The sequence below is a fragment of the Scophthalmus maximus genome, chromosome 5 (assembly GCF_022379125.1).
Source record: "Scophthalmus maximus strain ysfricsl-2021 chromosome 5, ASM2237912v1, whole genome shotgun sequence".
Lineage (NCBI taxonomy): Eukaryota > Metazoa > Chordata > Actinopteri > Pleuronectiformes > Scophthalmidae > Scophthalmus > Scophthalmus maximus.
Genome location: NC_061519.1, coordinates 7,341,047 through 7,368,076, shown reverse-complemented (window position 1 = coordinate 7,368,076; position 27,030 = coordinate 7,341,047). Strand labels below are relative to the sequence as shown.

The following is a 27,030-nucleotide window of genomic DNA, read 5'->3' as shown; positions in this document are numbered from 1 at the left end:
AAGTGCATTCAACCATGAAGATATTTCCCAAGAGTGCAATAATCAAGAGTACATAAGCATTTATCAATCATGAAAACAGCTTGAAGTGCTCATTCAGGTTTTTTTTTTTTTTTTTTTTTTTTATAAATTCAGGAAGTAAAGTGCAGTCTGAACAGGTGAGTTTTCAGTCTGTGACGAAAGCATTGAAGGGTTTCTGTTGTCCTGATGCCAATGGGGAGCTTGTTTTACCATTGAGGAACCAGGACAGAAAACAGATGGGATTTAGATGAGCGGTGGCTGCCCACCGCTTGCAGTGAGGGAGTAGCAAGCCGTTTGGTAGTAGCAGAGCGGAGTGGGCTGGCTTGGGTGTAAGGTTTAACCATGTTCTAGATGTAGGAATTGCCTGAGCCCTTTGCAGCACGGAAGGCGAGTAGAGTTTAGATTGTGGAAAGGAAGAAATGAGTTGGGTGTCATCTGCATAGCTAAGGTAGGAAAAGCCGTGTGAGTGAATGACAGAGCCTAATGACCTGGTGTACAGAGAGAAGAGGATGGGGCCAAGAACAGAGCCCCGAGGGACCCCATTAGTGAGGTTGCAGGGTTCAGACACAGATCCTCTCCAAGTAACCCTGTACGTGTTGTCATTGAGGTAGGATACGAAGAGGGAGGGTGTCGAGCCTGAGACTCCCAGTTCTTGGAGGGTGGAGAGGAGGATCATGTGGTTCACTGTGACAAAAGCTGCTGAGAGGTCGAGCATGATGACAACAGAGGAGAGGGAGGCTGCTTGAGCTGTGTGAAGTTCCTCTGGGACGGCTAATAGTGCCCTGCCTTGAATCCAGACTGGTGGGGGTCAAGAAGGTTGTTCTGGTGGAGAACTGCAGAAAGTTGAGTGAAGATAGCACTTTCAAATGTTTTAGAATGAAATGGTAGAAGAGTGACCGGTCCGTAATTTTTCATATCGAATGGGTTGAATGTGGGTAACTTTAAAAGATGATTCACTCTTGCTGCTTTAAGAGTGTTGGAAAAATAACCAGTTGTCAGACAGGTATTGATGATGTGGGGGAGGAAAGGAAGAATGTCAGAAGGTGAGAGGGGATAGGGTCAAGGGGACAGTTGGTGGTGCGGTGGAAACGACTAGGGATAGTACCTCACTGGTAGGGAGTAGTGAACAAAAAGAAAACAGAAAAGGAGATGAGGGGGAGGGTATAGGACAAGTAGTGTCAGTGGGAGGGTCAGGGAAAAGGAGCGAATGTCATCTATCTATCAAGGCCCCTGTACACCAACAGCTGCTCATCCAGTCACCAGTACGTCAAGCTCCTGAAGTTTGCGGACAGCACCACCCTCACTGGGGTCATCTCAGGTGGAGATCATCATCTGCTGTGCCTGGAAGATGATTGGCTGCAACCTGCAGTCCCTCTAGGACCTGCACGCCTCCAGGACTCTGAAGCATGCAGGGTAAGATCATAGCCGTCCCCTCCCACCCCGGCAAGAGGTTGAGGTCTGTCAAGACCAAAACCTCCCATTACAAAAACAGTTTTTCCTTCTGCCGTCAGCCTCACCAACAAGGCTCAGGACCCCCTGACACACACTGATTCTGATTTTTGTAGAAAGCGAACATGTGAGCAGAAATTAATATGCAGAAACATGGATATTGAGGATCTATACAATGTGTAAGTAACTGCACCCCATTATTTCCGCCTGCATGTCTCTACACCTGCCCTGCTGTCTTATAAATACCTGGATGCCTATGGAGAGACAATTTTCCTTCCTGAGTGCTTCTTTCCTGTATTCATCCCGATGGTCTTCAAAAAGTGGCCCCCTGCTCAGGATTGAGGATGAGGGGGTGATGACTGTCATGGTACTGTTACTAACATGCTGACTGGCTGGTCCATGAACCTACAAAAGAATATTCAGGACTGAAATTAAATATGCTGTGGATACAAGATTCAGAAATGCAATAAATGTGCTTATTCAAATAGCTGCTTACCATTGAAAATTAAGTTTGAACGGCTGTTGCAATGTTACAAAGCAAATGTTGCCTTGAACATTGCCAATAATTTAAAATAAATTAAAACTAACCTGTGCATTAGCTGCTTCTATTGCAGCTGTCAACGCCTTCATGCTGTCAATGCTTTCTGTTGAGTTACTGAGCCCCGATTGGATGGTCATGTCACCTCTGGGTCCCTCCTCTTCCATGTATGCATCCTGGTTGGTTTTAGAAAACATGAAATATTGCTTTGAATGCAAAGTGTTAGTATGACCATTAATATCCCACATTATCATGACATTTTAATTCTGGGCAGAAACAAGGTAAAGTGTGATGACTGATGCATATGTGATGACTGATGCAGGCCTCCTTGTCCAGCAGGAGATGCTAATATTGTTATGTTGAGGTATGAAGAAGCAGACTGAACCTCAACAACAGCAAAGGCTCATTTTGGGACATTATTCATTAATTTGTTGGCCAAGGCCTATTTATATGACAAAAGTGAATATAACCTGGAAGCATAAAAACTGGTGCTATACACTGAACTCCCATTGGGCTGTACACATTGAGAATTTACTTTATTTTCCTTCAGAGTGGAACGTTATCTGTACTGCGTAGCCACAGGTGTGTGGCCAAAATATTTCTAACATAGGGTCCAGTGAATTTAGAGTGATACAATGTGACTTTTGCTGAACAGTCAATGCTAAAACTGCTGTAGTGTAGCAGAAGCACAGGCAGTGAGTCGGTGAATTGACTCGGTAATGTTACAGTAGTTACACAGCAGTTTGCCTAAGTTTAGTAGTTAGGCTTCAACCTATCCAGGTGGGAATCTGCTAAAAAGTGTCTTGTTATTCTAAAAAGAGCTGTTTTCTGTGTTTTTCTAATGTTGAATGAAATTCTGGGAAATATACTGGGTAGTTTCACTGTTTCCTATATTGCACATTATTTCACAGATGGATGTTCTGCAATACATCAGGTGAAGATTAACAGTCTCTTTGCAGTACCTGTGCAGACTCTGTGCTGCTCTGGGCTGTGATGGAGATGTAAGGTTTGGAGGCCGTAGAGCAGGTTGTGGTTCGAGGTGGCACTGGTGGAGGGGTTTTCTTATAAGTAGTGATGCAAGATGAAACTGCAAATGAAGGAGAAATAACAAAAACAAGAAAAAAAGGAGAGGAAACAAGATATGGTATATCTATATTGAACATGTTCTATGTTCAAAATTACACCCTCTGTCAGAGAGGCACTGAATTAGAAAGGAAAAGGTCACTCACATTGAGGTTTAATCATTTATTGTAGCAATATATCATTTATTTTGGAGGTGATTCCACTTGACATAGGACATAAGAAAAAACATGTCACTAACTGTTCACAATGCAGAGGGCTGTGGATGTGAAGGGAGCTCAATGTAGCAGTGAGGATGCAGAGTTCAGACATGCACACGCAGTCATAAACAAATACAAAAACATTCAATTTAAAACTTTTTAATTTTAATTATTCACAAAATGCAAATTTAGCAGATGATTATGAAGTTCAGAAGATTGGACATCATTTTTGAACTGTCTTAAATAAGTGTATCGAAATGGGAAGACATTTCTACAAACACGTAATATGAGGCTTTTGTCCTTTCCAGATTCATTTCAACATTTAAACACACTTAAAACAACTGGTCTATATGTTTTCCTTTCATGACTTGATGGATGGTTGTAATGATGTGGTCTGTTAATGAGCTGGTCGGGCGGATGGCTTGGTGTACAAAGTGCCAGACTTTGACATTTGATACAGCAGTCTACATCCCATTTCATACCAGCAGTATATATTGATTTCTTTTAACCATGACCAAGATTTTTCCTTTAATCATAGAGGTGCACGTGCATGATCCACATTTGGATCAATCATGTGTTTTGGGGACAAATAAATGATGATACGCTGGTGATAGGTGGGGATAGGTTTTCTAAGATTGTCATTATTAACCATGCAGCTACTGTCTGTTCCCTGCCATCAATGAGAGCTAAAAATGCTGTTGATGTAAACAGATGACCTCAGAAAACCATGTTAAATAGATGGGATCATTTGAAATTTTACCTGTATACAGTGACTGAGCGGATGATTTCGCTGTTATATCATAATATGACAAAAGAGCAACACCACTCTAATCTTCCTCTCTTCCCCATCTATTTTCTTCTTTCCCTCTGCGAACTACAGCATTAATTTTGATTCAAGAAACAGGCTTGGAATTAAATTGTCTTCAATTGATTTCTCAGTGTTCTTACGCAGTGGAGGAGATAAGAGAGAAGGGAAAAGTTAAATTCATGATAACTACACAGGCTTCATACATTCTGTAGACTTTGAAATCCTTGTTGAATTACTGGTGCTTTGAAACTAGAGTGCAGGCACACTAGAGGAGCTGTCACTATGCATGCACACGATCTACAGAACAACCATTGCTTCATTTCATTTTGAAGATGGAACAGCCATTTCCTCTTATCCATTTCTCCATTGTTTGACGATCTGTACCCATGTTTATTTAGCCAGTGGCTCCGGAAAATCTAAATATAGATGTGAAATGACATTTATTCATGCTCATGTGTTCATACATAACATGCAGCCTGAGGGAGAAGGAAATCAGCTTGTTATATGCAGCTAGCAACTGATATATCTAAATATCAATGCCCTGCTGGCAATAAGTCTCTTGTTCTCTCTCTCCCAAAAATTAACTCCAGTAGTCACCACTGAAAGGACTGCATGTTACATCTCTGTGACATCACACTCTTCAGCACTAACCCGGTTCTCTAAACAAACTGCACTTTATTAATATTGTCAGGAGAATGGTCTAGATCTCCACTGAAAAGCCCAAATAACTCATGTTATGATTTGGTGGTACAAAAGATTTTTTTGGTACTATTTGACCACAATGATAGCCTATGTCCTCTAGTGGAGGGGAGACATTAGACTTTTTGACAGGAGGTGAAACACATTAGGGAGGAGCAGGTAACAACACAGGAGGAATACAAAGGGGGACAGGAAGTGAAGTGCCTGAAATTACACAAGAGGCGAGTTTTACAAAACCAAACATGATAGGAATGCTGATGCAAGATTAATGTAAGATAACGTCCATAAATAGAGGATTTTGGTTTAGATATTTTTTCATTTGGTGATAATTGATCGCTGCTTTAGCACATTAAGTGACGTTGAGCCTTTTCATGTTGAGCGTTTTAGAACACCCCGATGTAAATCAGACCAAACTGTTTATTCATGATCATGATCAATATTGATAATGTATCATTGTTCAGTGGCGGGAAAAAAACATTGTGGTGAGTTGTGGAGGACATTATGGTGAGTGAGGAAAATAGCATTGCAATTTATAAATGGATCGAAAACGCATTGCCGTTTGTTGTCGCGAAATGCATTCTGGGTTACTTGGCTCTCCCGAGAACACACAAGTCTCCTCCGATGCATCCTCGGTAAAGGGGTTGCGGTTCTGGGCTCGATACGCTCATTGCGCCGTTCTTGGCTCGATAGGTTCTTTGTATGTGAACGGACTTTGGCCACGAATGATGACGTTTCACGAGAACGCAAGTACAGCGAAGGTCGCATATTGAGAAACGGCCCTGGACTCTGAGATGGGAAACTTAGTTTTCAGTTCCAGAAAAGCAGTTCCGAGTTAATTAGATCAACTCTGACTATGAAAAGCCATCATCAATGGAGCTCCGATACTCCGATAGTCACCATGGCAACCGAGGCTAAAACAAGGTCCTCCTACGTCATGCCGTTCTTAGAGTTGGAGAAACTACTTTGTGCTTATGGAGAAAATAAACACATTCTGAGAAAGAGGAGAATCACAGCTGCTGCTGATAAGGTTGGTGTTGGAGACAGTTACTGCCCGAGTGAACATGAATAACTGAATAAAACAATCAATTGATTTAAAACATGCTGATATTTTCTCCATGAATTTCATTACGAAGATGATGGTGAAATGGTTAGTGATGCTGTCAGGTGGCCGGGGTTCGATTCTTGTTGCTCACGTCAGAAAAACCTGCATTGTTATTAATTATTTTTTAATTAAGGCTTCAATCCCACGTGCACAAAAATACACAATCAGATTCCACATGTTAAACAAAGAAAACATCAGTGGCTCTTTCAACTTGTTGAACAGAACACTCCCGTTCGAAAAAAAATCTAAGAGCATTCAAATGCTTTGCTCTGGTTGGAGCATATCTGCAATATTAAAAAGCTGGAAATAAGGCCAGAGAATATTGTTCATATGTGGTCTATTGTGAGAGAAACCGGGGAATGAAAGCATCTATACGAGGTCTGAACATCCTCTCTGACGCTAGGCTCCTGAAGATCAGGTTCAGGAAAAGGGAGGAGTTAAGGAGAAACTGCGTTTTTCCCAAGAAAACCTGCCAGTGAGCAGGTTAGGTTCACAGCAACAGTTACCAGGGTAACTGTCCTACAGTTTAAGTTCACTTGCTTTCTGGAATGGAAAACCCAGAGTTTCCCTCTTTTCAGGGTTAAAATACTCAAGAGTTTTAACAAAACCTGCTTCCTGGAACAAGCCCCAGGTCAGCCATCCAGCCTGTCCAACTCTGAGTTTTCAGTTTGAGAAGAGGCGATACAATTAGGTTAGGCATCTCTGAGTTCAATTAACCCAAAGTGGAGCACATGCAGGTCAGGATTGTTATGGGTGTCGTCTTTATATAAACTCACCACAGGCAAATCTAGTGCTCAGTGTGGAATCATGAAGAATTATTGAGTCACGCACAGACCCAGGCCACTTTGCTTCCACCTTGCTGATTAGGTGCGCTGCATCACATATGATCTTCAGTGCAGAAACAGTAATTAGCTGCAGTAGCTGTAGGCTGTTGTGACATAGACCTATTGGAATACTATTATTTAGACCTACCTGCAAATTAATGCTGTGACTTTCTATATTGACATAATCTCCCTCGTTGACTGATGGAGCCTTGATAGGAATATGACTTCCATCTATGCAGCCAATCACACCTGGAAATCCTAAAATATATCACATTAATGTTTCATACTAAATAAATTAAACATTTGTTAGAGTGATACCTGCAATCCTGTGGAATTGCTCTTTGATGAGTCTTGTGGGTTTGTTACTAGGAAACACCAGAGCAAGCATTTGAGAATAAGAGTCACATTTCTGACAGCGCGAGAGACCGTTGCCTTGGAAATGTGCTCAGCGTCACGGATGTTGTAGAGAAAACTGCCACTGGCAAAAAAACAATGTGCTACACAAAGAATTTGCTCTGAACTGAGGGCATGTCCAGGATGTGTCATATGAGCGATATGGGGGCTGAGAATATTCTTTAGATAAATGATGGATTGTGAAGAAAAACAGACACGAAAATCATCAGAGAATGACAAAACATCCGGCCGAGTATTTGTGCTTCCATTTCAATCGGCCTTTCAAGAAAATGTCAGTACATGTCTGATACCTCAAACAGTCTGAAGGCTTCAGCTTAAAAAGAAGGAGATACTCAGGTTACTAGATGGCATATGTGGCCATAGTAACTGACACAGTTAAGCAGAACTGGCTTTTTGAAAGCTCTGAGGCAACTTACTCTGAGTTTTCACTAAACCTGCTTTCTGAAACGGGCCACAGGTCACAATTCACATTCAGACCATGTAGTTTAGCGAACAGAAGAACTTCGGTTTAGGAAAGATGGTGGTTTTGATAAATGAAAAAAAAGAGATTGTGTTTGAAGTCAATGTGAACTTTTTTTTAGTCATGAACAAGACCAGGATCTTCCACTAGTGCTGTGTCAGAAACAGAACCATACAACAATTGAATCATGCTGGAGTCATTAGAGGTGGATATTGTGCTGCAGAAAACAAATGAAATGTGCTGTCAGTATCAACAATTTTCATGTGTGTAGAAACCCTAATCCAGTTGAAATTATTTTCCATTCAAAACAAGTAAGTGGTATATAAATGTTACATCAAGGAGACATTTAGTGCAATGTACTGACAGATGAATCAAGGTCTTCATTGCCCACATCTGTCTCCAGTCTCCTCCATCTGTTTCTGTAATACTTAAAAACAAGCTTTGAACGTTGGCTCCAAAGTGACCCCTGGGCTTAACATGGGATATGGGAATAATCCTCAGAGAGGGAGGTTTTTATCCTGTGAATTTAAATTAGCAAGGGAGGAAAGTCGTCCCCCTTCCTCCCTGTCTCTGTAAAATCAGGGCTGAGCCTGTCTCCACTCCCTCTGCTCATCTCTAGACACCACTGGCTTGTCATGATTCCAGCATTTCAGCAGAATATTCAGGTTGCTTATGGACAGGGTCAGGGCAGCTCATCACTTGGCATGTGATGCATCAGCAGAAAGCTAAATGTTCACTGGGGCCTCTTTTGAAAGAGCAGTCTTTAGCCCCTTGCTCTTGGAAGTCAGTTCCACTTGACTGACATGTAATGTGGCGAGAAACTGCTTGGTTGTTTGATTGTATGTTTAAAGGATTTTCTCTCAGTTTCGAGGTGAACTTCATCATTTCAAAATGTGCGTTTTCCAGGGGATGGGGAGTACTGCTACATATGTGAAAACAGTTGTATAGAGACATTAAGTGTTAACACAGTGTGAGTTGTGTAATGTGTGATAAATATCTTCATGCTAAAATGGTCCCATTCACCCATACTTACAACACTTCTATACACAGCACATTTTCCATCACACATCTTTCATAAAATGCTGGCACAGTTGTCGCGTGCAATTTGGGGTTCGGTATCTTGCCCAAGGACACTTATGTGGACCAGTTAGTGGACAACCTGCTCCACCAGTTGTGCCCAGTCTTCAGGTGATATCAATGTCGGATGAAGACTACATGGACTGCATTTATATAAATTGATTCTAGTCACTAGTCACACCCATTTACACATATATTCATACAGCTATCTTTTATCCCATATACATTACAGCTGTCAGTGTGTGAATGGGACCGTTCAGTGCCTTGAGCCACACCTGCCCCAAGTAAACTCAAAAATATCTGGGGGTGAGCCACTGACCAGACCTGAGCTCCCAACAAAACACTCCCAACAAAACACACCCTAATCCCCGATTGAACTGTTGGTGGTTGAGTTGTATTATGGGAAATGGAGATGCAAGAATGACTGGAATTAAAAAGATGATATCTCTAGTTTGGCAGCTGTCTTACTTTTCTTACTTTTATTATGTGCTCACTCATATGTGAGAACAAAGCTCTTGGTATGATCGGTAATTGCATAAAGCTTATTTAAAAAAATTGCAATGCTACACTATTTGAGCATGTATCCACAATCACATTCTTTCAGTCATTACCCAAGGCTCTTGACCACAGTTGAAGGTTGGAATGAACTGTGAAACTCAGTAGACCAGTACAGCCTCAGCAGTGATGCAGGCTGAGCCACCTGTCAAGATCACATTCCATCTTACCCTTACACTGGAACCAGACCCTTCAACACTTTCACTAACTTAGTCTCAGCCCAAACCAGGATCTCAGTGTTTACTGACACAACAGCATGACCTCAGTGGTGGAGGTGTGGAAATCCTAAAGTCACCATAGTTTGATTTATTTGTGTCAATATCTCAATCTCTGAGTCACGCTTGAAACAAAAGCGCAAACTTAAACGGCTGTCAGGCGACAAACTGAAGCAGGGAAAAAAATACATCTTCAAGGGTACAATTGAACGGATATGTGTGTGTATATATATATATATATATATATATATAGTTTAGGTAAGGTTTAAAAATGTGCTGAAAAAGAAGTTTTTCGGTGGTCCCCTCTGCAACAGCGGGACTCGGACTTCGCTACTTCCACTTCTCCTCCAAACTCCGTAAAATGACATCGCTTATCACCATCTCCATAAGGTAACATATTAACTATGCATAAGTCACTGAACTATCCCTTAGTTGGTAAATTAGGTAAATTTAGCTGATTTTTTAACCAGCTGACATGAGTCATCTGGCGTATTTTCGTCGGTGGGTGAGAAGCATGCCCCGGTTGCTGGCGCCATTCTGCTGCAGTGACACACAGCCGGTTGCCCAGTAACGCCAGTGCGAGCTACTGTAGCTAGGTCAGCAAAGTGCAATGGAGCGCTGTATTTCCAGATGACCAAAGTGTTTCAATGAACTGTGATGAAGTGAAAACACACTGAGAGGGGAAGACTTTTAACACAGACAACACCCCAAAACAAGTTCAGAACCAAGTTCTATCCTTATTGACAGGTCGCTGTGTAGCCCTGCCCCAAAGCATCCTCTGCTTTATGGTCTATTTTACTCTAAATAGGACCATTATTTACAAAATGACCATCATGCTACATAGAATGCTCATTCACAAAGTTTTTCATCTCATTTCTGATGTAATCATTAATATGTAATAGTATTTCAGTTGATGTTATGTTTGTACGATGCATATTACTGCTCAATTTATCATTTAATCAATTTATGAACATGAATAATTTCATTAAATATTTAAAGTACTATTGTGAAGGCTTTTGTTTATCGTTGGACATCTGATTTTATTTTCTGTTTCATTCTGCTCATTTCTATTAAGTTACTTTCTTGTGACCCCATATCGTTTTTGAGGTTGGTATTTCCTGTTTTACTTTGTAATCACTTTACTTGTGTTTTTTAACTTTCTGTCATTGTCCTGTTTCCCACCCTTGTGATTCGTAAGGATTCCTAATGTGTTCCACCAGTGTCCAGTGATCTCTGCCTCCCTTGTTTATATAGTCTCTGTGCTTCACTTTGTCTTTGTCGGTTCGTCTTCGCTCTTATGTCTCCTGTTCCCGCCCTGTTTCTACTCTGGTTGCCCGTGGTGTTCTCTGAGGGGATTACCCATTTTGGATTTTGTCTTATTTCCTACATTGATTGTAAATTTTTATTTGCTAGTTTTTTTTAAATACACATTTTGTTACTGCATCTGCCTTTGGCTCCTGCTTAACAAAAACTTCACAAGTACAGAGTATGTGGGATTTTAGCAGAGTGGTTGGGTTGCATTAGTTTTAAATGAGTAGCAATTGTATTATGATGCATACTTAAACTGTACTGTAGGAACATACAGCCTTTTGCTTTTCTCTGATGGTGTGCAATGGAGAGACTGGAAGGACTGAGGGCAGGTGTGAACAACATGTAACCTCAGATGTATGGAAAAAAGAGGGCTGGTGGGAAAGAAGCAGAGAGAGAGAGCGAGAGCGAGAGAGAGAGAGAGAGAGAGATAGAGAGAGAGAGAAAGAGAGAGAGGGGGGCGATTATCTTGGCTTACACAGTTTATCAGTCTGCTCTGCTTTATAATTCACACTGACCTAATTTAAATTGCATTTTACTGTTGAAAATTATGTCTCTGCCTTTCTCACTCTTTCATAGCAGCATCCAGTATTTCCCTGGTGGACTCAACTTTGCATGTCTGTATTTATTGCCTATCTCCTCTCTTCTCTCTACAGCTGATCTTCATACATCCTCTCTATGCTTCATATGAAAGAGGTGGGGCTGTGGCTCAGGAGGTAGAGTCGGTTGACCTCTAACCCGCAGGTTGGCGGTTTGATCCCGTCCGCATGCCGATGTGTCCTTGGGTAAGACACCTAACCCTGAATTGCCTCTGACGGCTCTTCCGACAGTGTACAAATGTGTGTGAAGGTGACAGAAAAAGTGCGGTAAATAGCAGCGCTGTATGAATGTGTATGAATGTGTGTGAATGGGTGAATGTGACTTGTCCTGTAAAGCGCTTTGAGTGGTCAATAAGACTAGAAAAGTGCTATACAAATATAGTCCATTTACCATTCATACATCAGATGAGAACTAAAGCAACCTTACTATAAAATGCGTGATGAGATGGGCTCCACAGATTCGGCGCAAATGGAATGCTTTGTCACATCTACTCAAATCTTCCAATCTAAAATGACAAAACCGACATAGTCTCTTAACTAGCTGTATTCTGGGGATTTACCACAGCTTTCTTCCACCTACTCACTTTCTTAGAGTCGTTCATGTATTTATTGAAAAATTATTACTTTTTAACAATCTAATATTTGACCTTGCATTGCATGGCCTACATGTACATTTCTCAGTGTCTGTCATGGATCTTTATGGAGTTTATTCTGCTGCTAAGTTTTGCTATGTGTGCGGCTGTGGGTGGAGCTTCCTTCCTGGGCACCTGGCTGCGCTTTCCATCTCCTCCTTGCCAGATTCTTCTACTTGCTTCGCGGTATCATTGGTGGCTAATCCTTCGACTAAGAAAATTTTGTCATTGATTCTAGTGTTTTCTGCTCATGCTTAACTGTTTCCCATGTGCATCAATGGGCTCCCCTGTTCCAAGGATGATTCAGAACCTGCCTTGCCTCAAAGAATAGTACTACGCTGACGCCACAGCTTCACTCTACTTGACTAGTCCTTGCTCATTCTCCACCTGCTCAGCATTGCACATTTGGGATTGAATAATTCTGTGACTTTGAAATTAAATCCCTTTGACTGATCGTTAGTGTTTTTGATCTGCATTTGGGTCCAACTAGTACAAAACCTTAACATGTGTCCATGAATACAAAAAGACAACAAAAAATGCATCCCATATTTATATACTACATGTATCTATCAACCCTAGCAACAACTGATAATCAGTAGAAACCAAATAAAAAAAATATTTTCTTCTTTTGTCTTGGTTCATTTTACTTTGTCCGTCATTTGTAAAACATTTTTTGCTAATGTGTTATGGCAGAGAACAGTTTCCAGGCCCAGTGCTGCTCTTAGCAAAGAATAACCCCCAGATTTCGACCCTTTTTTTAATATTGAAAACAATGCAAGGCATTCCTTATAAATAAGGAATGGACCCAGGAGTAGTACAGAGCGCTGGTGGACGGGTTTGTGGAGTAGGTGGGAGCAAATCACCTGCTTCTGAATGTGGACAAGACCAGAGAGATGGTAATCGACGCCGGGAGGAAGAGGACAGCTTCGCAGCCCCTTTTCATTTTTGGGGAGGAGTTGGAGATGGTGGAGGACTACAAGTACCTATGTCAACATGGATAACAGAGCATGTGTACAAGAAGGGGACGGGCAGACTCTACTTCCTAAGGAAGCTGAGATCATGTGCAACAAGATGTTGGAAATGTTCTACCAGTCTGTTGTGGCCGGTGTACTGTTCTTCACTGTGGTCTGCTGGGGGAGCAGCATCAGAGCCAGCGACACCAACAGACTAAACAAACTGATTAAGAAAGCTGGTTCAGTAATAGGCTGCAAGCTGGAGACTTTGGAAGCCGTGGTGGATAGGAAGAACATCCTGTTATCTATCATGATAACAGGATGTTTGGTCTGGGTCACTCCACTGTGTGCGACCCAGCAGTCTGCCCAATCTTGATTCTACTGTGTACTTTTTGTTTCTTTTAATTGTTTTTAATGTCTTGTGTTGAGTAAACTTGTCCCAGTGATGTTGTTTGTGAGAACTTTTGCAAAGTCTTTTGCACTTTAATGCGTGTTGACACTGCTTTGTGCCATATCCTCTTGTCACGGCGATGAGAACTTTCCGGAAGAGCCAATCTGAGTCGTGACTTTCTTATCTCCCTGAGGACATTGACAAAAGAGGTAGAAGAGGAGGACTACGCCGGAAACTTAAAAATCTCAGGCTTGACGACCACCGACCTCCCCTTCCTACAATCCTGCTGTCTAACGTGCAGTCTCTTAGAAACAAGACTGATGAGCTGGAAGCGTGGGTCAAATGGAAACCCGAAATTAAAGAAACTTGTCTTCTCATTCCCTGAAACATGGCTCAGCGAGCTGGATCGGGATTAAAAAGCCACTGTTATTGATCTTTGTTATGGATCTGTAAGCAGTGCTGCCAATGCCGTCTCTCGGCGCTATCATAACAGTGTATTTTCTTATGGCTTTGTACAAACCTGCCTTCAGGCGCCTGGTACGAGAGGAGAGGGCCGTAAAAACCTGGTCAGAAGACAGTATCTCTTTACTCCAGGCATGCTTTGACTGTACAGACTGGCAATGTTTTTATGATGCTTGTGGTGAGAATTGATGAGCTAACTGATACAGTGTCCTCATATACAATATTCTGTGTGGATTTAGTTATCCCAACCAAAAAGGTGGTTATTAACCCAAATAATAAACCTTGGGTAACTAAAGAACTCAATGTTGTTATCGCGGGCATTCATCAACCATCATATCTGTGAAGCCAGACAACTCATCAGTGTGAATGGTGTGGAGGACACTGACTTGCCAAATGCCTTTGATTTGTTATTTTCTTGGTTCGAAAGGTCCGACTTCTCAGATAATGTTGCCACATTAGGGAGTCTTTAACACCTCAAAATAAGGTTGTGATATCTCAAAAATGGATCACAACTCCATTTAAGAGGGTAAACATTGGGAAAGCTGCTGTCCCTGATGCCATTTGTGGATGGACACTGTGCTGATCAGCTCAGTGAGGTTCTCTCAACTCTCTTTCAAATGTGTGCAGATAATAGACAGATACCCAAGAATCCCAAAAAATATTTCAATCCTAGATAGAGTATACAAACATCTTAGAAGAACAAACAAGCACACAAGACTTTTATTTGCTGATTTTAGTTCAGCTTTTAACAAGAGGCGGCCGCATTTTTTAATTGAGCGATTTGCTCCCCATTTTATGTTACCTGACCAGATTTTACTGTTACTTTTTAACTTTCTAACAGACAGAATCCAGCAGGTTTTCGTAAATGGACACATGTCCAGTGTCGCCACATAAAACACCGGCTCTCCTCATGGCTGGGTCCTCTCCCCCTTGCTTTTTATCATGTATACAGATCCTCTCAGGAAGGTAACTATCTGGTCAAGTTCTCTGATGACACTGCCCTTCTGTCTCTCCTTCAGGGCCACCAATCTGATCATGCCTGTGCCCCACCTTCATTCATCAAATGGTGCGTTGACAATTTCCTTGACCTAAATGTGGCAAAAACTAAGGACATCATAATAGATTTCAGAAAATGCAGTGTCTAACCAGAAGCGAGCATCATACATGATGATGATGTACTGTACAAATCATCAAAAATAAAACTATCTTAGAAAGTTTGATTGGACTCGCAGTTGAAATTCAATGAGAATACAGGTAGTATTGTCAAGTGGGGCAGATAATTAATTGAAAAACAAAAACTGTCTTCAGAACATTGTTAAGGTCTGCTCCAAGATCACTGGAGTACAATTACAAGATCTCAGCTTTCTCCAGAGCGCTGAAAAAAAATGTTAACTAAACCTGACCACTCACTTTCCAGTGAATTTCTTGTCATGTCCTCAGGCCGGCTTTATTATGTGCCTGTGCGGAAAACTAATCGTTATGCCAATTCCTTTATTCCTTCAGCTATCAGTCTACTAAATGCAACCTGCTGATCTGTGCACTTGTCACTGGTTTGTTTATGATGTTCATGTTGATGCTGATGTTGATGTTTGATTGCTGTAGTTATTTATCTATTTCTTTTTATTTATTTACATGGATGGGATAGACTGTACAAATGAATTGCCCCTTTGGGATTCATAAAGTATTCTGAATCTGAATGGATAACCCTGACCATCGTCTCCACACATACAGCGGAGCTCCTTCACACGGACCCTAACAGGAAATGTTTCCTGCCACAAGCCATTCTATGTCTATAAATCTAAGCCAATCTATTGACTGTTGATGAACCTCCAGATGTGCTCAGGCTAACCTCAGGCTTTTTCCCTGATTCACATAACATATTCAGATACAGGTCATATTTGAATACAAGTTGAGGATGGGATGGGGTGTCTTTGCCACTCAAACCCAAGCTGTAACTGACTTTAAAAAATAAAATGTTTCTGACTTAATGTTTTTAAACTACCGAAAAAATATGAATAAAGAAAAGAAAAGACTAATCAAACTTCATCAGTTGTGATCTGGTGGGTTATCTTCCCAGGGACAGGATGCTTTGTGTGTTTTCTTTCCTTGTCAATTAGAACTGATCTGTTTGATCAAATACACAAGTATGTAGATAAGTCAACAATTAAAAATGTCAAATGAGGCTGCACAAGTCTCAAGGTGACACTTTCAGTTGTACAACAGGCCTGAGTGGTCGGTTCACTTCAATAGATATTGGTGCAACATTTACCAGCACAATCTCCAGTCATGTGAAAGTGGAGCTGACTGTACTGTGTGACTGCAGAGGAATGTGTTTGTGCATGAGTGAATAAAATATACATATACGCGTGTGTGTGTGTGTGTGTGTGTGTGTGTGTGTCCTCTTGGTTAACTATACAAGAATTCCCAGAGGAGCAGCAAATGTAGGTCATCTCCAGTTGAGCACTTCGAAAATAAAGACAATCCCAAAACCAAACAGCCGACACAAAGCCCTTTTGGCAGCCACTCTGCCATGTTCTCATCTGAATACCATACATGAAGACAGCTTCTTTGTGTTTTTTAAAAGATTATCTTTGTCTAATATCTGCTTCATTGTAACAGGGCACAGCAGAGTGCCAAGTGTAGTTATACAAGCAACTGCAACCCCAAGCATTTTATATATTTTTTAATCCTGTTATGTGTGTAACTGCACAATGTTGTACTGGACTGTAAGTCTTATCAAACTGCCTCTGAGCTAACAGCGGTACTGTGGCTGATCCAGTGCAGCCACTAGACATGGACTTCCCCTAATTTCAATGAAAATTCTATAAATTTTCATCATCTCTTTTCATTTCATTTGAAATAGCCCCAAAGGGATCCCTGCAGCAAGCACAGTTATCTCCTTGTGTAATCTAAAGAACTGCAGTCCAGATTAAAAAGAAGACAATAACAACAAAATGATCGCAGATAAACCAGTGGCCTACATTCTTTTTTCAAGAGGAGCCCTAAAGCTGTCACTGTCCATTGTTTTGCACTGGTAAATGTGAAACAATATTCAGAACATGCTACAGTCATTTTACATATTATTGAAACAGTTTATCTTCTGTGTTTGAAATTATGCATGAAAAATGTGTAACAGTCAATCTCATGAGACTCCAAAGAATGAAGTCACTTGAAAATGGCGGCCAGATAATTGAGAGCTGCTAAGCCAATTCTTCTTCTTTGATGACTCATTATATCAGCACAGATCTGGATACTATTGCCAGATTAAAGCAGAATTGTGCTTGTTACTCACAGTGATTAGTCACTGGATGTACCACTGCAGCAGTTGTCATACAAGCAACATGTAAGACACAATAATTTAACATGAGCAAAGACAGAGAAAATTAGGAAAGTAAGGAACCCGTTGAGGTTCCAAGAACATACCCAAAATAAATTGAATGTTGCTCTTGAATACATCATGAGTACATGCATGTTCTTGGTCTCTTTTGAAAGGTAACACTTTTTCCCCTAACAGTCAGAATCACTGTAAGTCCTACTGGCATTGAGTAACCCAATTTTGAATACAGTGAATTTGAAGGATTTCTTTACTCGCCTGAATTTTTTTCTGACAGTCAAATGCCTGACTGTAGCTGGGACCTATTAGCTGGAAAACACAACAAGACCACAAAAGCCTTACCTAGTTCCAGTTCAAATTTGATAAGAATACAACAGAAAATAAATATTTTACACATGTTTATCTAAGGATGTGTCCAGGTTTTAATAGGGGACATTTGGACACTCCAAAAATGTCACCTACTTCTGGAGATTTATGGGTTTTTGAACCAAATATATTGCTGGATTTTATTCGCCTGGACCCTTTACGATGTAACAGCAGTGTTTTTGTTGAAGAATGTGGACTACTGTAGACTTGAAAGGTGAGTGACTCTAACTTTTTTTTGTACATTTGGGTGTTTGCGCCTTTACTGGCTGCTGGGTCCAGTATGTCTGCCACTAGTATGCTCCTTTGGGTCATATCGGAGGGTAAGAGTAAGGAACATCTATGGTAGTTTGGCCTGAAGGACTTGTTAGTCGTTTAACTTGAATGATATTTATAGTATTTAATGAAAAGGGTGAAACTTGTAAATATGGGCATAATGGGGGGAAACTGACCTTGTCAGCAAGCTTTCTGACAATTTCACATAGATGTAATGCACACGCAATGGAAAAAAACAGGTAATAGAGGAGCAGAGTGCACACAGATCATTTTTTTTATGGTTCACCGAATGGAGTGCTGTGGTCTTAAACTCACTCACTCACTCACTTAAATGATCCTTATACCTAAAAGACCCATGTCGCAGGATTACATTTGTTTTCTCCTAGTGGCCCCTATTAAGGAATTTGGACACCTCAGTATCAAAAGAAAAACTAGAATTACAGACTTCTGGTTATTTGGAGAAACATGGTCACAATTTCCCCTTCTGCTCCTGAGTGATGGTGATGAATAATGGCCAGAAAAGGGTTTTTGCAGAACATTATGATGTCACAGTGAAGTTGACCTCTGACCTTTTGGATATGAAATGTCATCACTTCACCATTTTATTGTGTTTGTGGACCTTTTCATACTAATATCGGAAATAATAAGGGCATTAATTGTATGGATTAAAATCGGTTTGTGAGGTCATAATGACCTTGCCCATTGCCCTTTGACCATCAAATTGTAATGATTTAATTTTAGTGCGAGAGAAGATTTCTGCAAAATCTGAAGAAATTCCTTTAAGGCGTTCACCATATGTCGTGTTCTCGAGAATGGGATGAACAGATGTACAGTCCAAACACACTGGAGCCTCCAACCTCTGCTGTCACCGGCACAGAACCGTAAAAATACACATCCATTCCTGCCTTGTAGTGCCCTACCTGTACTGCTCTGAATGGTCCTGACGGTCGTGGCAGATGTGCGTGGTGGGGAAGATGGCAGCAGGAGCAGTGGTCGCCCTCCTTCTCCTTCCTCCTCCCCAGCACAGCCCTGGTCAATCGCCCTCACATAGCTGTGACTCCGCATCCGGAAGCATCCCGGCATTGGCAGGGTGTCCATAGTGTCCATAGTGTCCATGGTCTCCATGCGATCCATGGCAGCCTTCATGGCCTGGGACTGCATCTCACTGTACACCTGCTCGCACACCTGCTCAATCTGCCCATTCACTTCCACCTCACTCAGCTGCAGGAGGAGCAGGAGACAAACAGAATGCAAACGGTGAGCACTGGGGAAACTTCCAGACTGTAGTCCTTCAAAACGTTTTATGGCTTTACAAAAAAATTTAAAAAACGCACACCATTATTAGTCACAAATGTTCCTGCAATAGGAAATTTTGGTATGCAAGTCAAAAGGTCAGCGATGAGGTCTTGCTTGATGCAGCGGGTTTGATTTCTTGATGAGACTTCTACCCCAACATATGCAGGCACTTTGCTCTTGGTGCCCATAGTTCCGGTGTTCAATTGGCTGACACATTCAAAGCGGTTGTGAAATACTCTACAGGCACACACTTGTGACCGCATGACTTATTCCATCAATTCATGCGTTCAAAGAATGCACAAAAAATGACAAAAGATGCTGGCGAAAAAATTGTATCGCTTTATCAGAGTAACATGTCTGGAAAACGATGTTTCCACGTATATCCAATAACCACTTTATTAAAACAATAACTCCCTTGATTCTGTAGTTTCCAGTGATTTTAAAAAAGGATTTTAAAATTACTGTTTCTTATTAAACTCTTATAAAGTAAAGGAGTCTTCAGAAACCTCAGGAAACAAAAAACACAAAAAACTAATAAATAAACAGCCCTCGTGTGTTTATACACACAAATGCAAAATGGGCTGCGGAGTGTTTCTTGTTAGTGTTTACAAAAACGTCAGTTTTTTATCAGAAAAAAAGCCCAGCTTCCCCCAGTCCGCAGGCCGATGTGTCCTTATGCAAGGCACTGTATAAATGCAGTGTATGAATGTGGCAGAAAAAGCTTGGTAAATAACAATGCTGTATGAATGTGGGTGAATGGGTGACTGTGACTCTTTTTTTATTCTTCGGCCAGGCTCCACATAATTCTGATCAACAAATTATTTGGCTCAAGAAACTTGAGCTGAAAGCCACAAAAACAAATACAAATAAGCGATGATGGGAAAGGCAGCTGTTTTAATTAAGTCATTTTTCTATTCCTGTTTTTTAACATCACACTCATTATGGATATGTTTAGAGTGGATGTACTTAATGTTCATGGTGCTAGAGAGGTAAAGAAAAGAGCAATCATTTACTACTAAATATATATATATATATATATATATATATCTTTTTTTAACAAGAAAAACACTTGCTTATGAATGAAGCAGACTGGAGGCGGGAGTGGGAAAGGGAAGCCATTTTAAGTCACAACACTCTGAGTGGAGGAGTGGACTTCCTTTTCTCCAGGGCTTCTCAACCCAACTCACTAAAGGTCCAACATTTTATCCAGGGGATGTTGCTTTTAGTCAAAGATCAGTTCTACAATTTTAATGCTGTTTTTATTAACGCTCCAACAACTGGTGCAGAGAGGAAGCCTTTTTTTAAAAAAAAAAAAAGGTAATGATGTTTTAAATGGCTGTGCATCAGCCATTTCTTTATTCTTGAGTGGGGATTTTAACTGCACTGAAAATGCGTCTATAGGCCGCAATCACGCAGAGCCTCATCCGGCCTCTCAGCACGCCTTAAAGCAGCTGGTCCACCCTCATGGCCTGGTGGACCTGTCGAGGATGCAGCCAGACTGTAGAAAGTACACCTGGTCCCACCTCAGAGAGAGTAGGGTCTCCTCAGAAAGGTTTGATTGTATTTATTGTTTTAAGAATCATATTAATGTTTCTAAAAGTTGTAATATTTGACCTGCCGGTTTTAGTAACAGTTCCTTGCTTTTTATGTAATGTTTTTATTTTGTGTGAGCAGCACACCCTCAATGTCACATGAGACATCACCTACGAAGGATCTAGAGATCGATATAGTGGAAGCGGAACAGATATCGGCTTTAGCCGACCTGCCTGACGCTGGAATACAGGGTGCAGTGGTCAGGTCCCGGTTACAGAACATCAGGGAGATGGAGAAAAAGAAGACGCACAGAGAAAACCATTAAACAAAAACTGACTCAGAGCTGACAAAAAAGCACTGTACACAAATTGTAGGAGAGCATCAGAAGTCTGGACTGAGCAACAGACCCTCCACTGTGTAGTCACAAAGATTTGGAGAAAATGGACTGGAGACCTCTAGTGGAGAATTTTACATGGTGCTATGGCCTCTAATGTTTTTATTTATGTTCTTTATCATTCTGTATTGAACCACTGTCCATTTTGCAATATGCGTGAGACTGTCTCCCATGTTTTGATTAAGTGTAAGAGACTCAGTAAGTTTTTTTCTCTATTAACATTTTTATTTTAGGTGACGCATAGATGGCAACTTATGTTAGCGGGAAGAACTGGGTGGAGAACAGGGAAGGATAGGAGGCCAGAGCAGTGTGGCTGGTGAAACTCAGAGACAAACCCTGGCTAGAGTTCAGATTTTATTAAAAAAACAATGTTAATAATGTTGGGGGGGCTGCCAATCCCAGCTGACATTGGGCGAGAGGCGGGGTTCACCCTAGACAGGTCGCCAGCCAATCGCAGGGCCACATACAGAGACAAACAACCAATCACTCTCACATTCACATCTACAGTCAATTTAGAGTCTCCAATTTACATAACCCCAATCTGCTTGTCTTTGGACTGTGGGAGGAAGCCGGAGAACACGGAGAGAACCCACGCATACACGGGGAGAACATGCAAACTCCACACAGAAAGGCCCTGGTTGGTTTGAACCGGGATTCAAACCCAGAACCTTCTCGCTGTGAGGTGAACCACTACACCACCGTGCAGCGTGACATCAAACAGATAATAAAGGCAATTCAATATGGTAATGGTAATTAGGGACAGATTCAGGAGTAATACAAGAGGAGGTTCAAGGTTGAGGTTAACATGTGACAAATAAAGGCTTATTGGGATCTGCTTCAATTCACTTTTTGGAGCTCTGAACAGAAACAGGTGACAGTCACCTGTCAGCAGGGCATTCAAAGTAGCATCATTCTAGGTGCAGGGAGGAGCCATTCACTGCCGTAGTGGGGTTATACAGGACAGTAATGTTTATCCCAAGATTTCCAATCTGGTGCCCACATATAAAAAAAAAATGTCCTCAAAACATGAATGGACAGAACTTATATTGTGATCATTGTCATGTCATGGTGTAAGCCAGCTAATCACCTCTGTGATGTGTACGGCCAGAGATATACAACCAGATGCGTCGTGAGCATAATCGTTCCCATATACTTGCTGTGCACGATGCAGGTTACTGTAGTATTCCACTAGAGGGCATACCACATAACTCAAACAGTATAGAACTTCTGTATTTGCATCCTGCAAACAAAAAAACATGGCGACACTGGAGGAGGTCAGCCTATGGTTACTTCCAAGATCATGGCAGAAAAGGCGATTGTGGTGCCATTGGTGATGAAATGTGCGGACCTCAGATTTATGATGTTGTGACAATGATGAGTATCTGCCTGTACACGAGCGGGATTGTGTAAATATAAAGGCAGCTGAGTCGGCTACCAACCTGACTGATGGTGCTCATGGCCCTCATGTAGCTTTCATTGCGAGAACGGTATTGGGGTGAGGACAGCAGCGATTTGGGGTCGAGGAGGGTTTTGGGGTCCAGGGTATCCAGGCTTCTATTGATTGAAACCTCACTCACCGCTCGCAGGTAACTGTGGCTCCTGATCTGCAGTTTGGGGGAATGCTCTGTCGAGATCCTGACAGAGAGACAACAGGGGTGTAAAGTTAAACAAACAGTTTCACTGTCCACGTCGCATGGAATATCACTGGGATTCAGCTGCTGAAGTCATTCAACATGCGCACAGTCATTTCTCAAACAGAGCAGCTTTGGAACTAGTAGTGGTCTATGTTGTGACAATCTGTGTCATACAATCAATTCAGAACTTTTCCGGAGGGGCTGTAAGTGAGATGGAAAATTTGTCCCAGAATTTTTTTCTCCAGAAAATGTCAGAGTGAGTCCATGTGAGAATACAGAAGGAACAAGTCCGGAAAAATACAGAACATAGTGTGCGCGTTGATGACTGTAAACACAAACACTGCTTTCCACAGCAGAAAGGTCACCATGCCATGTCTTCTGAATGCTTTACCCAGATGCAACAGAATATTCTCAAAATGTTCCTATTGCTATTCCTATGTGAATGCATCTGACTCAGACAATCCCCTGCTGCATTATTCACATGTGAAAGGCAAGATTATTGATGTCTGATAACAGTTTATTAATAATGAAAATAACTGAAATAATATGGCATATGCCATATCAATAATCGCATAAGTTATATTTGGCGGTATGGCTCGGGTTTGGGGCCTTCCTGCCCTTCTGCGTGCATTTGTGGAAAGCTTGAGTTAGGGAGAGCATTACTCCCTACCATTCCATTAGGCTTCTTGGAAAGTGAGGCGGGGAGAGCAGCAGCTCAGGCAAACACCCTTGGCCTTCCATGAGATGCCTGGAAGTGCCAGCAGGAGGTGTTGGCTATAAAACTTAATAAGGCAAAATAAACCTGCTTGCCAGATGCTCTCTTCAAATGCTCTTTAATTTCTCTTTGCAGTGGCACATACACAGGCAATGCAGCACTCACACAATCTGGCCGTGGCCATAGTTTCTACACAAAGAAAGAATGACAACAATCTCCTTCTTCGCCCGGTCAGTATACAAATAGCAACTAGCAATACAAATAACAACTTCAGGGCGTCTAATGACAGTGACGTTGCGTACGGTGTGAATGCACCATTAGACATAGAACACATATGGGCAAAATACTAGATAACCTTAACTTGTGACTTTTCTACAGTCACAATATTATGTTAGAGCCAGCAGATTCACAGATAACTCATAGCTTTGGGTGTCTAGAATGGCGAAAGCCCCAGGCCAGAGGTAAGTATGAAGACCAACGGCCCACAGCCTTGAGCGGTCTGCCAGCAAACCTCAGTATTGGCAGAGGAGGTGAAGACGAGAAGGAAACCAGACTATTCCAATTCCTGGGCGGCAGTGGCTCAGGAGGTAGAGTCGGTCATCCACTAATCCAAAGGTCATGGTTTGATCCTAGCTTCCCCTAGTCCGCATTCTGAAGTGTCCTTGGGCAAGACAACCAAAATTATCTCTGATGGCTCTTCCGTCAATGTATGAATGTGACAGAGAAAGTGTGGTAAATAGCAGTGCTGTATGAATGTTAACCCGGTGTCCTCCCTAAAGGCCTTGATATACTCCAAAATGGACATGTATAGGACAGGTTAGGGCATTTGTCTGTGTGGGCCTGTTTGCTGTTGGGATAGGAAGTGTGAAAACCCCCACAGAGTTTAGTTTTAAATTCACCACAGATCATTTCTCCGAGGAATTGTTGTTTGAACGGCAGATTTGACGGCTAGTGAATCTGATTTTAGATAAACAAATTAACTAGAATATCATGCACAAACATAAGAAGAAAAAAAATACATTCAAAGGCTAAGCATAATAAGCGTGACTATGGCTCAGGAGATAGAGAGGGACATCTACTAACCAGAAGGCCGATGGTTCAATCCAATCCTGTGCCTTAGTGTGCAAAAGACACTTAACCCTAAATTGCCCCAGACTGCTGTGCCGGCTGTGTATGAATGTGATAGAAAGCAATGTATATAGCATTGCTGTATGACTGTGTGTCAATGTGACTTGTCCTGCAAAGCTTTGAGTGGTCAAAAGGAGCGGACTGGCCCGACGTCCCTGGTGGTCAACAAGACTAGAAAAGTGCTATTAAATTAAAAAAAAATCCATATACCATATACCATTTACCATTTATTCTTTTTTTTTTTTTTTTTTCACTTTCGCCTTGTGCTGATACACTTCTGTGTTACTGTGCCAAATTTGAATTACACCTAAAGGGATCAATAAAGGTACATCTTCTTATCTTATCTTCTGTCAATGATGGCCAGTGTAGAAAATTTGAGTGAAACAGCATTAACTTCTTCCCACCCAGGGTTGGGATCAGTCCCTTTTCTGAGACAACAGAAAGAGAAGAACGGCAGCCTGACTCTCCCTACTACTCACTGTAATTACTCTAACTATTTAGAGAGCTGTGAAAGCTTAATTAGACGAAGGTTTATTTATGGCTTCCTGCTGTAGATCAGACAAAAGATTACACTTCTCTCAGATTACACTTACTGAGCCGACCTTTAGCAGATGCATCAGGGCTACAAGACTTCAAAAGAATACTTCAACAATATATTATTTCAGATTTGGATTAAAGATGAGGGATGGGTGTGGCCCTTTCAAACCCCAAATCCACTATATATCCACTATATTTACAATGGTTTAGTATTTCAATTCTGCCTAAAAAGAAAGTATATTGTAAGTAACCATTTAAGGTCAATTTTAGCTGCTGCTGAATCTCACAACCTCACACATCTGCAGGCTTCAGATAATTGAGACATGGCTTCAGTAACAACATCAAGTGTTCATCCGCATAACACAGGATCACACAGTGGAAACTAGAATGGCACTCAGGGTTGGGTTAGAACACATACCTCTACCAAGGCCCAACAGTCCCCTTAAATTAAATAAAGCCTATGTCAACGAAACTATGCAGATCATGAAAACATAATCTGCATTGCTGAAGATTAAATCACATTTAAATCTGACCCGGATTGGATCTGCACCAAATTGCACACACTCATAGATAAATTGGCCCCTAAATATGCCAGATTTTTTTCATCAAGATCCACATATTATATCCTGGGAAATTGGTTAAAAGGTTAAAAAAAAATGCCTTATCTCACAATTTTAAAAGAAGTGATTAAAATCGGCCACTTAGTCCAGATCCCTGCCAAAATGTAATTGGTATTTTCTTGGATAATGTCCCATCCTTCCACCAAGCTTCCATGTAAATCAGTAAAGTAGTTTTTACGTAATCCTGCCCACAAACAAAAACAAACAAACAAAAACAACAACCAACCAATCAACAAACAAACGCAAATAGGCAAAAACATAACCATAATAAGCTATAAGCAGTCAGTATAGTCATTATGCATACAGATGTTAGCAGGAAAGAGAATTAGATGTTTTTTGCAGTGCCTTTCAGTAAACTCTGCTTGTACACCTGTATTATGCAAGGAGAGAATCTGATAATGGTTTTAACATTTTGGAATAAACAAAAAAAACAAAGTTTATTTATTTGACATTGTTTATATAAGGTTTGTGCCTTATGTCAACACAAGAAAAAAACTGAGTAAGAAAAGGTCAGAGATTCATCGTAAATATATAAGGACTAAGACAACGAAATCTTACTGTAGAGTGGTCATCTCAGTCAGTGATGGCTGTGTGGCTTTTAGGTAGCTGGCCCGGCGTGCCTGCATCTTGGGGGAAGGTTTGGGACTTCCATCAGAGTCTCCGCTGTCGTCTTCAGCCATGGCTTTGACGTAGCTGCCACTCCTCATCCTCCGACAAGGGATGTCGTCCTCCTTCCCCAGAGGAGAGAAGCCACTCCACTCATCCTGAGGTACCTGATGACCAGGCAGAGATGACAGAGACATATTGTCAGGAGGACCCACCCCACTGCTGTCTGGGTCCCAGCCACCAAACTGGCTTTCTAAACTGTACTTTTGGTACATGGAACCTGTCAAAACACAGCTTACATAGCAGTGCTATATAAACACAACAGAGAGCAAGAGACTTAACGGATGACTGGCATTTTCTTAATCCATCACTCTCACACACATTCATCCATAGCTCCCAGTGGTCTGCTAGCCAATTAGCATGGAGCAGTAGGTGTACTGTATGTGTCTGTTTGGTTCAACCGTAAATTTCTCTCTGGCTAATTCATACATCTGCTTTCCAGGAGTCAGCTCAGTTCATCAACACGAAGCTGTGTCTGTGCATGAGCACAGGATGGTGTGAATATAATACCCATGATACAGAGACACTAAATGAATAGTAACAGCAATAAAAAGGCAATAAAAGAGGCCTGCAGTTTGAGGGCGACTGGTGCTATTGGCTTATAACTAGAGCTTGACTGATTTTTGTAGGCCGATGCCGACAAAGATATTTGGTCGTAAAAAAAATGTTGATACTGAAATGTCAGCCGATATATACGTTTAAAAAATCGTGGCAATGATTCCTAAGATGATTTTATCAAACCCTTATGAA

At 41.4% G+C, this 27,030-nt stretch overlaps 1 protein-coding gene across 3 annotated transcripts in view; it reads right to left on the bottom strand.

The window, feature by feature from the left end:
- Positions 1-27,030, bottom strand: part of LOC118311526 (disks large-associated protein 1) — a 90,385-nt gene that overhangs the window by 14,595 nt on the left and 48,760 nt on the right. For all 3 annotated transcript variants that reach the window (XM_035635475.2, XM_035635477.2, XM_035635478.2), the window contains exons 4-9: positions 26,173-26,387; positions 22,420-22,615; positions 18,678-18,978; positions 2,968-3,092; positions 2,056-2,181; positions 1,714-1,872 (exon numbers count right to left, since the gene is read on the bottom strand). In XM_035635475.2, coding sequence (XP_035491368.2) covers positions 1,714-1,872; positions 2,056-2,181; positions 2,968-3,092; positions 18,678-18,978; positions 22,420-22,615; positions 26,173-26,387 — 1,122 coding nt within the window. The remainder of the gene's footprint in view (positions 1-1,713; positions 1,873-2,055; positions 2,182-2,967; positions 3,093-18,677; positions 18,979-22,419; positions 22,616-26,172; positions 26,388-27,030) is intronic.